The sequence below is a fragment of the Trachinotus anak genome, unplaced genomic scaffold, assembly GCF_046630095.1.
Source record: "Trachinotus anak isolate AG129_WGS33_773 ecotype Australia unplaced genomic scaffold, CSIRO_AGI_Tana_v1 ptg000012l, whole genome shotgun sequence".
In the NCBI taxonomy this organism is placed as follows: domain Eukaryota; kingdom Metazoa; phylum Chordata; class Actinopteri; order Carangiformes; family Carangidae; genus Trachinotus; species Trachinotus anak.
In genome coordinates, this window is record NW_027273863.1 from 7,516,179 (window position 1) to 7,532,931 (window position 16,753).

Consider the following 16,753-nt stretch of genomic DNA (forward strand, 5'->3'; position numbering starts at 1 on the left):
ACTGAAACATGTTTATACAAGTGAGGCAGAATATTACAACTCTAAAAATGGATGATGACTTAATCTTTTGAAAAATTTGCCAGCTCTGTTGAAAAATAACCAAAATGTTGAGCTGGGTTCAATGTGTTTTGCAGGACCAACATGCATCACTTTGGTGTGTCAGCAACGACTGCTGTGAGATAGTGACTCAGTTACAGCTGTGACCTTGTCATTGGACATAACCATGACACTGTTTCTGAATTATCCTCAACATGTTTTTGGTATTTTAGAGGAATTTCTTTATACTATAAAGCTGATACCCACAGCAGTACAGAACATGATGATGTACTGTACTGTTTGTTGATCTGATGAACAGTGGTTGAAGTTAGTGGCAGTGCAGCACTAAAATGCATCGTCACAACTGTCATCATCAGCAATACCGTGACTGTCTCTAACTAGACTCGGGTCATGCAGGTTCCTGGGTCTCTTCAAGAGTAATGATCTCTGAATGATGAAGGAGCTCAGGTTCAGGGGTCTCCCAAAAGCCCTGACTTAATCCATCAAACAGCTGCCACTTGTGTATGCTGGAGATCTGTGCATCTTTGTTACAGGTGAGGCTCAAAAGGAAAGATAAAACATGGGGGGAGGGAGCAGAGAAGACAGGTGTGCTGTTCAGTTTAAAGTCAGAAGGAGAATCTGGGGCAGTCTGGCAGCAAAATGCTGTTTTCCATGTGCAAATTTAAATTAAGAAAAAGCAAAATACGTTCTTCTCTCTAACTTGTAACATTATTGTCATAAATGACATTTCAGCACAAAGATTATTTTGTGATGAATGGGACTCTGCTATACCATACAGTTGCTCAAAGAAAAAAATTCCAGCATATTTTTATGTATGTGTAAATACTGAAAGGGTCCATTTTTGCCAACTGATCTTTGATAGCGGTTCCTAAAGTTTGCACAGAAAGAATGTGATACATACAAACTGATAGTAGGAAACCAAAAAAGATGTGCGGCATCAAAAACATTATTTACTCCCACTGAGATTTGTTTTCCATTGAGGTCAACACTGACCTTGTACAGTAAATTCAGAGATGGTGCACGATGTTGTCTTTACTCACTGACTCTACTGTGAAAGGGAGTATGACTGTCCTGGATCGAGGCTACGTCTTTGATACAGATAAAACATTCACACCTGTAACAAAATTACTCTCATAATATTTACTTTGTGTAATTCTCAGAACACAATTCTGTCTGCATCTTTCATGACTTCTATCGCTTTGTTTCCTACTGACCTCACACCATGTTTCCATCTCATACATAATCATTGTTTTGCTCTGAAGTAGCCTCACTGGATCGCAGGCCCTACAGTGGTCAGCAGGGACAAGGTGACCCTCACTGATTTATCTGCTAGAGACAAATTTTGATAGTCCATAATAGAGGACAGCACTTTACCAATGAATTTCAGTGAACCCAGCTCACTGCACTGATTGCCAGATGATGTCTTGGGGGTACAAGTGACTGCTTACAAAAACACAATACCAGTTGCCATTTGGGAACAGAGAAACTATATAGTAGGAGTAGTAGGAGTGGACAGGGTGTCATCGCTGAGGGTAGTGTGAAGACAAGCAATGACAGAGTGGGCGTGAGAGGGAAAAAAGACAATGGAGAGAAGTGGGACTGAGGTGGGGAAAGGTACGACTGATGAAGACAGAGGAAGGTGTATAAAAGAAAAAGAGGAGAAAAAAGGATGAGGGAGGCTGATGGAGACCGAATCAGGGTCCCTGCCTTTCCAATTTAGTCTAGCTGTCATCCTGGTTGGTGATTAATGAAGTATAGAATGCCATCTGTTTTCCCTGGGAATTTCTCTTCTCTGGACTCAGAGATTGTTCCTCCTTGATACTCCCACTGAATCTGTGTTTCTCTCACTCCCACTATGACTTGCTTGGCAGCTACAATAATTTGGGATAGCCAAATTTACAGCTGATACAGGAGTACAACTGTGATGGTTCATGAGAAAAAGGAGGCAGCTGGCAGATGGAGAGGAAGCAGTGGGGGGATGCAGGACAAGACTGCAGAAGGTACTGAGGGAAAGAGGGACAGTTGATAAAATGTTATCATACAGGCTTGAGGACCACAGGGCATCAGGGAGAAGCTGGGAAGATTGCTATCTGTTGTAAACATTACTGTCATTGCCATCCACAGGGATTAGTGGAGTGGTGAACTGTGATGAAGAATATGAAAACAGTGAGTTGTTTTTTTTTCTGTAAAGAACATTTGGGGAATTTATCTTGTGGTCTGGAAAGCAAACCACTTCTTCTTATAAAGTACATAACTACAGAAACAAACCCAGTATTCATGGCTGCCTTCTATATTTTTAGAAAGGAATATGAAGATTAAAAAATACGTCATATTCATAGTTGAGAAACCAAATTGTCCCCATCCTACTGGATTTCTTAAGAGTTCAGTACCAATTTTCAGATTGTACTTGTCACATAAAAAACAGTAAGAGGCTCACAATTCAGTTAGTCAGTCGTCAATTAAATTAGCCAGTGTAAGCCAATGTTGTTTACTTCTGTTTGCCGTAACTACATGCATCATAGCAGTGGTTGGTATCTGTCCGGCCAGATTATTTTGACATTGACTTTTTTTTTTTTTTTTTTAATCTTAATATTGGACCAATGCCTATCTGTATAAGTCATTGCACACTACTGGATTCTACCCAAAAAAATATGTCATATGATCTTTTTGCCATATTGCCCACCCCTATATGTGACTTTGGGCCACAGCGCCTCACATGTAAACGGTAACAAGGTAAATTCCAGTTGCATTTTTATCAATCAATTCCTTAAATTAACCTTTGATTATGTTCTGACCCAGCATCCAATGAATTAGAAAAAAATTGGCCTTAGGCCAAACTTAATTGCTGACCCCAGCATCATAGGGTTTATACAGATCTATACTTTTTAACCCAGTGTTAATGTTTTCTTGAATACTGTGGTGATTTATCCCGACTCCATGAAACCATCACCGAAACATCTTTGGCAGACCTCGCAGAGCTCAGATCTTCAGAAGTGGCTGTTTCTGTAGTCTCACTGTAAGGAATGCCACAAAGTTATCAAGCCGGCTGTATTGGTTGTAGGTGCTCCAGGTAAACTTTCTGGTCAGAAAAGGTCTGAAGGTCTGAAGGGCATGGATTGGACATGCACAAGTAGCAACTTCTGTTTACAGCCAGACTGTTTAGGAAGACTGACAGATCAATTTTGTTTCTACAATGTACAGTGTGGTCAGGGTAGGGTTCAAATATCATAGTCACGATTGTTTATACTAATAAACAGAATCAGCCAAGACACAAACCTCCACGTCCTTAACCTCTACATCTTATTTTACTGTAATATGACCTGCCCACTGGTTCTTCCTGCATTAGCATTTCAGGTCTTCATGTGTTCAACATTAATTTCAATTCCAAAAAGACAACAAGAAACCTGTTTCAAACGGACCCGAGGACTTGGGTTGGATCTTTGTTGCTAAGAAATGAGTGAGCCCTGTAGCTGATCTGTGCCCCCACAAATGTGCAAGTGTACATCAGCGGTATGGATGTAGCTAACAGTGATAACAAGAACTGTGATTAGTCGGGTTGGGCTGCTTGTGTTCCCTCCTACAAGTGTCTGACAATAGAGGTTGTTCAGAGTGAAGACAACAATGAGAAAATTGGTTGTTATTTTTTTTCTTTTCACTGAAACACACAACTCGCAAAGCCACTACCACTACCTGCTCACTACAATTACATCTAACAGTGAATGAAATAACTACAGTGATCTTGTGGAATAGCTTTCCCCTTCAGTAATGAGACAAGACAAACCACAGTCACAAAGTGGATGAACGACTTGCATTCAGACCCTTTCAGTTTATTCACATTATGTTGCAGCTTAATGCTAAAATCAAAAGAAAAAGACGTTTTTTCCCTCATCAAACTACACTCTGTGCCCCATAATGATGACGTCGAAACAGATTTGTAGACATTTTTGCAAATTTATTAAAGATGAAAAAGTGAAATATCACACTGAATAAGTATTCAGATCCTTTGCTATGATACTTGAAATTTAGCTCAGGTGCCTCACATATCTCTTGATCGTCTTTGAGATGATTCTGCACCTTGATTGTAGTCTGCCTGTGGTAAATTCCATTGATTTTACATGATTTGGAAAGACATACCCCTGTCTTTATAAGATCTCACAGGTGACATATGCATATCAGAGCAAAAACCAAGCCAAGAGGAGGAAGGAACTGTCTGCAGAGCTGTGACAGGATTGTGTCGAGGCACAGATCTGGGGAGAGGCACAAAAAAGGCTCCTAAGAGCACAGTGACCTCCATGATTCTTAAATGGAAGAAGTGTGGATCAACCAGGACTCTTCCTGGAGCTGGCTGCCCTGCCAAACAAAGGGTCTTACTCCCTCAAACCTTAGCATCAATTTTTGCTGCTGAATGTAATCGCTGTTTGGCAAATTACAGGAAATATAATCACATCCTGGGCATCATTTCCTTCCACAGGGTAACTGCTTGTCTAGAATACTTACACAGGCTACCTCATTGTATTTGATAAAAACTACAGTGGCACATTTTATTTGGTGGTGGGTTCAAAAGCTCACCCTTCCACCCACACTTTTCTATCCTGTTAGTGGTTCCATCAGAGATCCAGCAAAATGAACAGTATGTGGGCAGCCATGCAGATCCAGTCCCACAGAAATGATTTGGTAAGGTATACAGTGTTTCCAGCCTTGACGCCTTCACCTCATGCAGAACCTGTGTGTGTGTGCATGTGTGCGTGCGTGCGTGCGTGTGTGTGTCCCTCTCACAATAAGCATTAAAAGGTTTAGCCCTTTCGGCCATGCAGGGTTGCCATCAGTATCTTTTCATCTGAACAAATATATTCCATCAACCAAATGTCCTTCCCAGTTTTTTTTCCACCTCATCTCATTAAAGGTTGTTGGAGAGAATGAAAGGAGAACAGCTTTCCTTTATTTTGATAGTCCCTTGTTTATTGCAGGGGCAGATTAGATCAGATATAATCTAACTCCTACAGCACAGGGACACAGAGAAAATCTGTGGAACCCGGCTCCCATAAATGGGACACAGGTTCATGCAGGTACCGTGCAATCTGGACTATGTATAAGAGCAAGAATTGTAGAAACTAGTTCAGTTCATGCCCTTTGTGAAACACATTAGTTGCTTGGTATTGAGTAAAAGACCTCATTTCTTTTAAGTGCCTCACTGCAGACATTCTTACATCCTGCAAGACTTAATTGCTTGACCTGGTCAAGGTTTATTCAGCCTTGGAGGTACATTTTTCTGCTTTTTCATTTTACCCCATAGACTGTCATGGCATCACAGTTTGGGCTGATAATGTGGCCAACCTCCACCGAGTCTGGTGGAGGTTGGCCACATTATCAGCCCAAACTGATCAATCCTGGGACATGTGACTGTTACTGGAGGCACTGTGTGATGTCCCGTTAGAGCCACAACAATGGGGATAAAATTACTTCTCTATTGCTTGCTCTCATATCAGATGAACAGTCAACTGAACTAAGTGAACTTTCAGTTCATCCCTCCTGTATGTACTTAGGTGAAGCTGGTACTGTAGTTTTATTGCACCCTGAGGTTTGCATGCATTATAGCTGTTTGGCCTTCCAGCTCTCAGTCTTTTATCCCTCCTCCTTCATTTCTCCGGGGCAGTAATGGCTTAAAACTTCCAGTGAGGACATTGCACATTTATAACGAGAGAAGAGACAGAAACCCCACTGTCAAAGTGACCTGCTGTTGGTGCGCTTTGCAAACCCAGCGAGGGGTTTTAACAGCATCTTTCTTACTTGTTTGTAAGAGGGTAGCATGGCCTGTGGCAGTGAGGGCAGGGACAACCATCTGGTGTGCAGGCTCATTCCTCTAGAGGTGTGGCTGCACAACAGGCGAGGCTAGGCAATTAAGTAAAGGCAGGGCAGGCTTTTATTTATATAGCACATTTCATTCACCGGGGAAAACTCTGCAGCCTCTAGTTTGATGGCAGCAAACTGGCACAGTTAGCATTTAAAGCTCCAGCACCATGTATTAGTGGGGGCTGGTATTCCTGATGTGGGTGTAATGTGGATATTCCACCAACAGTGTTCAACTTTTGCTTGTGCATTTAGTCTCTGTAAGTCTGGTTTAGATAAGAAAATAAAGATAAATAAAAACTCGAATTTGTAACACTGTTTAATGCTTAAAAGTTCAGTCCTTGGGATTTCAGTCCCGGTACTTTGGCATCTCCTGTTGTTGAACAGCATGTGACCATTGTTTTGTCAGTGTATTTCTGTTGAACAGTCATGGTTAGTGCCAACTACAATGACACACACTTTGCATTTCCAGTAGCTACTTCACAATAAAAGCCACACTTTGTTTCACCAGTTGAACACTTAATGTGAAGCAGGAAATATTATGTTTGCATAGTAACTGCTAATTATGCTAAGGCATAAAAATGTTGACCATAAGTATCAAGGAATTCATGAAAATCTGAGGGAATATAACTTGCAAGGATCAGAAAGACACCAAGACCCTTACCTTCATTTATATTTAATGAGACATGGAGGACAGACTGTCATGGCTCAGGACTGGAAGGACTCATACCCCTTTTTCCACCAAACTGGTTCCAGGGCTGGTTCGGAGCTAGAGCCAGACTTAGCACCAGTTCTTTGGTTTTCCACAGACAAAGCACTGGTTCCTGGCTCTCAAAACCGGTGCTAGGCAAGCACCAACTCCTTGCTGGGCCAGTAGAAAGAACCACGTTACGTTGGGGGCTTCGGGCTTACGTCAGCGAGCGGGGGCGGGATTATTGACCAACCAAAGCAGAGTTTAGAGCGCCATTTTTAAAAAGACGATTTTGGGATAAGACGAGACGAGACGAGAACAACAGAAAAAGAAGAACTTAAATTAAACAATGGATGTTAAAACAAAACAGCAGTGGTCAGTGGAGGAGATAACCTGTCTCCTGGCAGTGTTGTCCGCCTCGGAGATCCAGAGAAAACTGGAGGGAGCTACAAGGACCAAACCAGTCTTTAAACAGATCCAGCGAGAAATGGCGGCAGGAGGCTACGAGCGCAGCATTGACCAGATTGTGAACAAGCTAAAGAAACTAAAGAAGGAGTACAGGGACCAAAAGACTGAGCTGGGACGTAGTGTCAATGGTCGGCCACGCTTTAACAGCCCGCATTTCGAAATGCTCGATGCTGTCCTCGGTGACCGACCGGCGTGCAACGCTACCGGAGCACTGAATTCAGCCACAGCCATGCTGGAGTCGATGCAGGAGGACACAACCCTGGAGCAAACCTCCACAGAGCCTGGTAAGTTTATTGTTTCAGATGTTTCGCCAGTTGTAGTTTAACTTGGCTTGTAGTTTAACTTCTACTTTTCTGAAATCAGTGTTACTTGGGTAATTTTGCTGATCAAAAGCTACCCTATAACAACATCTAACGTTAGCATGCTACTTTGTAGATTTGCCATTGTTTAACGTAGCAACGTTACCCTACATTTGGCCTCACAAACGGCTAATCGTGTGTTAAGTGTTGTCAGTAAGTTTGTTTATTAAAACAAACTTACTTTTTTTTGCTTATAGACTTCACAGAACTGGATGTTAGTGAGGAGCTGCTGCACTCAACTCCCCAGAGAAGTAGCTCACCGACGCCATCCTCCTCCTAAAGTTACTCATCAGTCTCTGGACAGTCCAGACCAGGTAAGATTTGTTTTACTGGGTATATAGTAACACTAGTCTGGATATTAACCCTTCCTGGGACAAATTGATATTGTTTCCTTCTCTCTTTCTTTCTCTCTCTCCTTCCTTTCATTCTCTGTCTTCCTTACCTTCTTTCTTTTCCTCCTTCCTTTCTCTCTTCCTCCCTCTTCTTTTCATTATCTTTCTTTCTTCCTCTCTCACTTCTTCCTTCTTTTCATTCTCTTTCTTCCTCTCCTTCTTTCTGTCTTTCTTCTCACCCCTTTTTCTCTCAAATGTACTTGATAGTAATGTGTGGTGCAGAGTAGTGGTAGTGGTCTAATTGTTATTGATCTTTTTTACACAGGGAAACGCAAAAGAGATTCAACGGACGTGTTGGAGTACCTTGAGAGGGCGGACAAAAAGTTTCTGGAGCAGGGACATGAACAATGCGCTGCTGCAGAAATTAGATGAGCATGCAACTGCCTATGTTGCACTGATGGGTCGCATGGTGACCCTGATGGAGGCTCAGCTGAAGAAATGAACATTTGCATTTAATTTGACATAGACTTTATATATATATATATATATATATATATATATATAATTTTTGTTGTTGTTGTTAATAAAGCCATTTTCAAAGTTGACACGTCTGCATCAGTATTGTCTCACTTTATGGGTACCAGTAAAACTTGTAAGATATGAATAAATCTAAATTCGTAAAATAGTTACCGTATTTTCAGGACTATAAGGCGCACTTAAAAGCCTTTAATTTTCTCAAAAAACGACAGTGCGCCTTATAATCTGGAGCGCCTTATATATGGATTAATTCTGGTTGTGCTTACTGACCTCGAAGCGATTTTGTGTGGTACACAGCACTCACGGCGCTCTGTCAAAATGTTTTAGTACGACTTTGGTAAACTACAAAGCCGCACCGCTTGCAGCATTACGGCTATCGTAGTCAGGAGCGTCGCGGAGTAATACATACTGTGCTTCACCATAATATTACAGTGTGTGTGTATAAGGACCTATAAGGAGTTATTGTGAATACGCTAACGTTTGATTTAGTGGTATCAAACTGTGTTTTTTTTACGTGTTACAACTGAACAAGGTTGGGAGTTATTGTGAACGCGTTTAATAAAGTTTGACTTATCTGACTGTCTTGTTTCGCTTAATGCGCCTTATAGTCTGGTGCGCTTTATATATGTAAAAAGTTCGAAAATGGACCATTCATTGACAGTGCGCCTTATAATCCAGTGCGCCCTATAGTGTGGAAAATACGGTAACTGCAGGTATGCAGGCCAGTATGCAAGATGCAACAATATGAAAATTCAGCCATTTACTGTTTTTAGGGATAGACACTACAGGTGAGTGTAGGCAATTTCTTTTAAAATTATATCACTATGAAATTCTCATTTGATCACATACACTAGTATGAAGAAACAGTTTAATTATGCATATTAGGTATTGTCATCTAAAGTGGGCAATTTTTTATCAACTTTTGGTGCATAAATTTGAATGTATGATAAAGGCAGGTGCTAAATTCTTATTTGATTTTGTTAACACACAAATGAAAAAAAATGGAGGGATTTTAGAATCTGCTTTCAGGAAATCAAAATATACTGTCCACAGCCTTAACAAAGCATATTTTTGCCATATTTTGATTATAATGAGACAAATAAGGATAGGAATGATTTCTTAACAAATCCCTCTTAATATCTTCAGAATACTGCTCTGGAATATGATAAAAAACTAATTTTGAGAAAACAGCAGTTAAAGATTTAAACGGCGGTCAGACTTAATGCTGCAAGTCAACTAAAGGTCATGAAAAACATTTTAATGTTTTCAGTGTTGTATTTATAGGAGCTTGAGACAAAATCTCAATTGACCACTGCATGAAAAAAAAATCAACATTTTTGCCTGTAGTGTAGAAGTAGTGTTTTTTTTTTTGTTGGTAACTTCAGTTGGTCACTTCATCATATGATATCAAAGAAGACAACATGGCAGGTAACTTTACTTTGGTTTTACTGAAAATTCCTGAACATGGCAAAAGATTCGTTGAACATGACAACAGATATGTATTGTACGTCACTCATTCCCTCTGTTGAAGTACTGCATTAATGCTGCTCTAATGTCAGCTCCTTCAGGATTGCCATGGTCGGGCAATGCCTGAAGTGGAGGCTGAATGATCACATTCCTGTCTGGATGCTCCTCGCTGAAATTGTCCCCATGTTCCTCACAAATGTTGTGCAGCACACAGCAAGTCAGTGCCATTTTCTTGGCCAGCTCCAGCTTGCTGCCGTTCCTTTTCAGGAGGCATCTCCAACGTCCTTTAAGTCTTTCAAAACACATCTCCACAACCGATCGTGCACTGCTCAGCCTGTAGTTGTAGGTGCGTTGCTCAGGAGTCAGTCTGCCAGTGTCCGAAAAGGGCTTCATGAGCCAGTTCTGCATGGGGGTCACCAATCAGATAATGCCCAACATCACAGCCAGAGATGGACACCTTGTTTTGGCTCAGTAATTCCCCATCATTTACAATTTCCCACAAATGTGACTGCCGCAGTACCCTTGCGTCGTGCACACTCCCTGGAAAGCCAACACACACTTCCCAGAAGAGACCTTTACCGTCCACCACTGCTTGCAAAATAATTGAATGCCATCCTTTACGGTTGTAGTAGTCTCGCGGATGCTCCTCAGGTGCAATAATTGGGAGGTGGCTTCCATCTATGGCACCGACACACTGTGGTACTCTCCAACGATTATTGAAGAATGTGGCTAGTTCGACCAACTTGTCAGCATCAGGACATGTGATATGGGCAGGAAGTAGAACCTTGATAACTGCGTTACAGAAGTCCTGAAGACAATTAAAAACCGTGCTCAGGCCTACTCCAAAAAGATGGCTGATGGTCCTGTACTCACTCCCAGTTGCCAGCTTCCAGATGGCTATTGCAACACGCTTCTCGATCGGGATACACAAACGGTAGTTTGTGTTTCTTCTCCCCATGACATGCTTGACTTGAGTGCAGATGTACTCAAACGACTCCCTGGACACACGGAAATTCTGCACAAAGTGATGAGAGCTGAAATCAGGAACAATTGTGTCCCACCAGTGCTTGGACCGTGGATATGCCCAGACAACAGCTGACCACCGCTGTGCCCTCAGCCACAAAGCTACCTGTTAAGATAGAAATACACAGACTGAGTATTGACTTGATTTTTAAATGCAGTACAACTGAGCAACAAATAAAATAAAAACACATATACTCTGTATATGTCTACATGGCACATACACACACACACACACACACACACACACACACACACACATTGATAGCAATTACCATGTAAAAAAATGCTTTCTGAGATCAGACTATGGGATTAGAGAAATATTTCCACAGGTAGATTTTACTCCCTGAAGAAAGTAATTCATGTGTATACGTTAGCAGGTTTCTTATCAACTTTTATGTGTTACATTACTACATGCAGACAATGAAAACACCACATTACACAGAGCAAAGTATCCTCAGAGCAAAGTAAGTTCATATCTACAATTACTGCATCCGAAGTTGAAAAGAAACTAAAAAGAAGTATCCTATAATGTTGAAATAAGTCGTTTTCCACCGCAGAACATTTGACTGTTTGTTGAATTTGGGCGGGCTGTGAGGACGAGCTCTTGGCTAACGTTGAGAACAACAAAGGCTAACGTGCATCTTACGTTCAGTTTATAAGAGTTACACGTGTTGGACACTTACCCGTCTTCTCGAGCGTGATCGCTGTTCGTTGCATAATCGTCGAGCAGTATTTACTTGCTGGATCGCCAAATTTTGCTCCCCAAGAAAGGCTCGAAAAGCCAACAGCAACACTTGAACCGCAACGTAGTCCTCCATCTTTGTTGTGGTGAAATGACGTGACGTATACGTATACATTGACGTGATGACGTGGCTCTCTGGCTGGCACCCGCCTGTGGAAAAGCAAACCGGTTCGTAGTTGAACCAACCATGAACCAGCTCTAGCACCAGCACTAGCACCAGCCCTGGAACCAGTTTGGTGGAAAAGGGGTATCAGAGGCACTGATAAAAGTTCAAAACAATTCACCTTTATTCAGGCTTGGCAGACAAAAGAAGGCAAGGATAAACAGGAGGTAAGGTCAGGATGTGGGTGGTGGTCAGCAACAGAGCAGAACCAGTGAAAAAAGGAGTAGGCAAAGGCAAAGTCCAAAAACAAGCAAGAGGTCCACAACAGGGGTAGGAAAGTAAGGCTGGGAAACTGCAGCGAGAATAGTCTGACAGAGTGTAGGTGGAAATGAGCTTGTGTGTGTGCGCGCGTGTGCATGTTTGTGTGTGTGTGTACACAAACACACGTGAACGCACACATACTAGGGAGTAGGTAGGGAATGAGGAACAGGTGAGCATTGTAGGTGGGCAGGGAGAAGTTAGGTGACTGAAAGGCATGGCAGGGTCTGAAGAGACAAAAATAATGGCAAAGCCAGGCAGAAGAATGAATGACGAAGAATCAAGAATAAATGAATGAATGAATAAACTGACACAAACCTTCACTTCTTGCCCTTAAGTAAACAACGAATCACTGCCACATGTGCTTCTCCTTATATTTTTGTGAAATACTTTGGCCCTAATTGGCAGCTCTAAGCTGCTTCAGAGCTAAAACAGACAAAATACCAGACTTGCCCTGATGCACCCTGGATTTAGTTTTTCATAAAACTCCCACAGAGTAGTTGAATGTAGATGCATGAAAGACAATAGTTGGTTTACCTTATAACCTTGAGCTGGATCACTTTGATAGAAAGACTGTCAGCAGTGGATATTAAAGCTCCTAAGAGGGTAGCTCCCAAAGGTGCGGGCCAATCCTTTCTGCTTAATAGGCGTGTAAAATTAATTCAAGGCAGTTGTGTCAGAGAATTAGCTGTGTAATGCTGTGTAATGTGTGGCTTATACTCAAAGGCAACCACCATGTCCTATTCTTTAATTTTCAGTGTGTCACCTTAGTTAACGAGATGCTCAACTTTCTTCATCAGCTATTAGTTCACTCCTGCGCTCTGTTTGGTGTTGGGTCAGTAGCTGCCCTTGGTTTGTCTGAGCTTGTTTTCTTAAGCAGTTGATTGGGCGAGTTGGTGAGGGTGACTTTGTTTGTGGGTTAAAGAACCTGAAGCAATTAGATAAAAATGGACTGTGCTCTGTACCGTGCTGCAGAGCTGGAGTTGATTCTCAGTGGGTTTGGCAATATTAGTGATCCCAATGCCCTTTGTTGACCATTCTTCGCTCCTCACTTGACCTGGAAATGGTTCTTGTCCTCCATTGTTAAGGCCGTCTAATAGTTCTTACTTCTGTTCTGAGGAACAAGGATACACAAGACCATCCTTTGTGAAAGCTTTGCATCTGACCAACACACCCCTAACAGAAACCTGTTAGATTGGACACTGATTTGAAACTGCATCACATCACTGTGGTCATATACCGAAGCATACAGTGGATCTTTGATCAATAAAAGAACAGTAGACAACTTACTTTATTTATTAGAAATGTTTTTCCCTGCATGGTCTTTCTTTAAATCTATATCATGTATAATATATTCTGTAAGGAGGAGAGTCTGACACTTTTCAGAAATGATCACTTTTTACTTGTCTATCCTAATTTCCAGAAACTGTACAATTTAAGTGAGATATATTTGCATAATTTTCACTTTCCTAAAAACATTTGGGCAAATAAATAATTTCTACAAATAAGAGGACATTTAATCACAACCTGGATAATTAAATAATGAATGTCCACCCAATACATTTTGACACAAATAATTTTAACAACATAATCAAAGAATTTAAGCACATTGCTACCAGTAGAAATGTTTGATGTACATTCAGTGTCTGAGCAGTGTAGTCCATTTCCACTCAGTGTCGAACAGTTTCAAAAACTGATTCAAACATGCAGTAACACTGCTGTGCCTCCTGTGGTGAAAGTGCACCCAATCATTATTTGGACAGGGCATAAAATTTAAACTCCAGAGTCACCACAGAGCTCTTAAGTCCAAATGACAGCTGATCCATTTGTGCCTCTGTGATCAGAAATGGACGTTGCCTCAGATGACTCAGAGGACATCTCATTTGTCTAAAAACACGTTCCTCGTTTCCTCTGTCCTCGTATGTTTTCTTTCATCTCTCCTCACGTCTTCAGTGGGAGGGATTTAGATATTAGGAAAATATACCAGTGAGGGAACAGTGGATGCAATTAAGGAAATTGAGATGTACTCATGGATCATTTCAGGCATATCAAGCGTAGATTAGCTGAGGGCAGTTATTACGATGAATGCTGTGAATGGCAAATGATTGTGCAGTCTGATTGAAGAGAAAATGAAAATCCATTTTCTCCTGCCATTTTCACAACTCTTCTATCTTTATACCAACTCAGAATTTCCTATCAACCTACCTGTCTTGTGTACTTAGAGTAATGTGACATATGGCTTGAATCTGACCTTTTGCTGTTTATAAGAAGAGCTTAATTTGTATTGACCTTTTCCCTTTTGGAACTTGAATTAAATGTATGAACTGTGGAAATGACACCAAAGCTTGATACTTTTATTACAGTTCTAAATGACTTCCATGAACAATCTTTAGTTTTATGGTACAGAAAACTTAAATATAAAGTTTAAGGTGTTGTCAAGTGTAAGGTTTGAAATTGAACTTAATGAACGTTGAAATTGTTAGGTATCTCAGTTCTCATCTTAAGCTATTAATAGTAATACAGAGTGTTTTTATCAAGACACAAAACATGAGCAAACATCAACCCATCCACTCAATATTTGAAGCCACCAAATATTATTGAACAGCCCCTTCATCAACTGTTTCTGTCAAATGCAAGTTCACTGTGTGGATAGGATCAGGTGGGGGGGGTCTGTGGAAAGTTTTGGGGAAGGCCCAACCCAGATAAATGCTAGGGGTGAATAATACACACACAAACACACCAATTTAAAGATGAAGTGCAAGGTGCAAACACAGCAAACGACACTCAACCATGCAACAGAAGGAGTTGGACTGGGCCCACACTGGGCTTAAGCAGGCCCACAACCCCCTTCCTGGACCCAGTTCTGGCCTAGAACACAGAGAGGAGTAGTAAGGTGGGCAGATGAGAAATACAAACACCTTTGCTGCTATTTAGAGAACCCTTTTACTAAGCTTCTACAAAAATAAATGCTATAAATAAATAAATAAATAAACCCAGGCAAAGCAGCAGTCAGCACTGCAATAAAAAAAGAACAAAAGAAACTAGAATTACCACCTTGTGGTTGTGTGCCTCTGCCAACCAGCCAAGTTACAGGAAATATAATGTCACAATCTTACAGTGCTGAATAATAGCCAGAAGTGTTTTTGCAGAACATTATGTCAGCTATGAGGAAACTGACCTTTGACCTTTGACCATTTGAATATAAAATGTCATCACTTCACTTTATCCTCATAGACATTTCAGTTAAGTTGTGTCATGATTAGTGTATGAATGTTTGTGCCAGATGTAATAAAAAGATGTAATGAAATTTCCTCAAGGCGTTACTGAGATATCACTTTCGCAAGGCCATAACCGTGTTTTGTGAGGTCACTTTGACATTGACCTTTGACCTTCTACCATCAAGATCGTATCAGTTCATCCTTGAGTACAAATGAATGTTTGTGCCAAATTTGATGAAGTTCCCTCAGGACATTACTGACATATCACGTTCACAAGAACACAGACAACTCGAAAACATGATGCCTTTGGTCCTGGCTGTCGCTGGTGCGGGGGCACAAAAAACAATTACACAATGACCAAACCCTTTGAATGATATTAAAGGAGGGTGTTATCAGGTTTATGTAAACAGTCATACAATGGTTTAAATCAGCTCTCTCTTAGGGGCAGGAACAGGAGTTTGCCTCTTTATTAGTCACAACCCACCCAGGGAGTGTGTTGCTTCGAAACAATGGGGCTATGACATTGAAACAATCAGTCAATTCCCAAATCCACATACAGCACACAAATGCATACAAATAAGAAACAAAAGCCGCTCATTTAATTACATCAGATGAACTCACCACTGGGTTTAGGGGCAGTATCTTTGCAGCCTGACTGTTTACCTGGTCTGTATATAGAGTTATGGCTCACTTAAGTTGGACTGACTTTGAAGGTAGACCAGACTAGGTAGACCAAATTATTTAATTCTTAGAGACAAGGGGAAAACACCCCCTTCTGTTGATGTGCATTCTATTTTCACTCAGTTTAATTTCTTGGCCTGCTCTAACACTTTATTTGAGCACCTGGAAAATAGTAGATATCCCCATTTACCCCATCTACTCACTAACATCCATCTGCTCACCTGTTTTACATTTATTCATTCACCCATCCACTCATCCACTTCATCAGGGGACGGAGGAGGGTTTGGAGGGGGAAGGCATATTTATCCTAACTTTAATTGGAGTTTAATTTCCCTCCTTAGTCTTGGATTTACTCATGGATTTCTATAATACCAGATGGGACAATTAACATGGCCAGCCATAATAGCTTTCCATTTTTGTCACTTTTCCTCAGTTAATCCCCATCAGCCTCTGTATGTCTGAGTAATTAAATTCTATGACCGAGCTTGGCCCCTGCTTGTGGGTGATTACAGAGACAGTGCAACCTCAATGTAAATCACTGACACTCACATAAAAGAAGCTGACTCATGTATTTTTCCTTTTACATTTTAAATGGATTTTGTTTCTAACATTTCCTCTGTCTTCAAATGCCAGACCTATTCATGCATCAGACTGGGTTGTTAAAAATAGCGCTAATGTTATTTAAATTTGAATGTTATCCTGAAGTTGTTGTGCTGTGTTTATTTACATATGTTAATTTTAACTGATAGAAACTCTCTTTATTAGTTTTGATAGAGGGCATTTGTTTTTTTTTCTGTAACACAAAGATTAAGACAGATGATAAGAACATTGACTCAGAGAGCTTCCTGTCACAGAGGAGACCTCAGAGTGGGATCTATTTGCAGATAGTCCTCCTTGACTTCACAGCAAA

At 41.0% G+C, this 16,753-nt stretch overlaps 1 protein-coding gene and 1 long non-coding RNA gene across 3 annotated transcripts in view; both read left to right on the plus strand.

Annotated features, from left to right (window-relative positions):
* LOC139628630 (uncharacterized) overlaps positions 1-16,753 on the plus strand; it is a 175,479-nt gene that overhangs the window by 27,880 nt on the left and 130,846 nt on the right. The window lies entirely within an intron of this gene.
* Positions 5,435-11,780, plus strand: LOC139629608 (zinc finger and SCAN domain-containing protein 29-like). Its single transcript, XM_071492339.1, has 3 exons — positions 5,435-7,347; positions 7,620-7,736; positions 8,080-11,780. The coding sequence occupies exons 1-2, from the start codon at positions 6,945-6,947 to the stop codon at positions 7,700-7,702; spliced, it is 486 nt and encodes a 161-aa protein (XP_071348440.1). The 5' UTR covers positions 5,435-6,944; the 3' UTR covers positions 7,703-7,736; positions 8,080-11,780.

What these genes read in the sequence shown, in the direction of transcription:
- LOC139629608 (XM_071492339.1), top strand. Translation starts at nt 6,945, where the DNA reads ATGGATGTTAAAACAAAACAGCAGTGGTCAGTGGAGGAGATAACCTGT. An exon ending in GCAAACCTCCACAGAGCCTG is followed by an intron (nt 7,348 to 7,619) that starts GTAAGTTTATTG and finishes TTTTGCTTATAG; the next exon opens with ACTTCACAGAACTGGATGTT.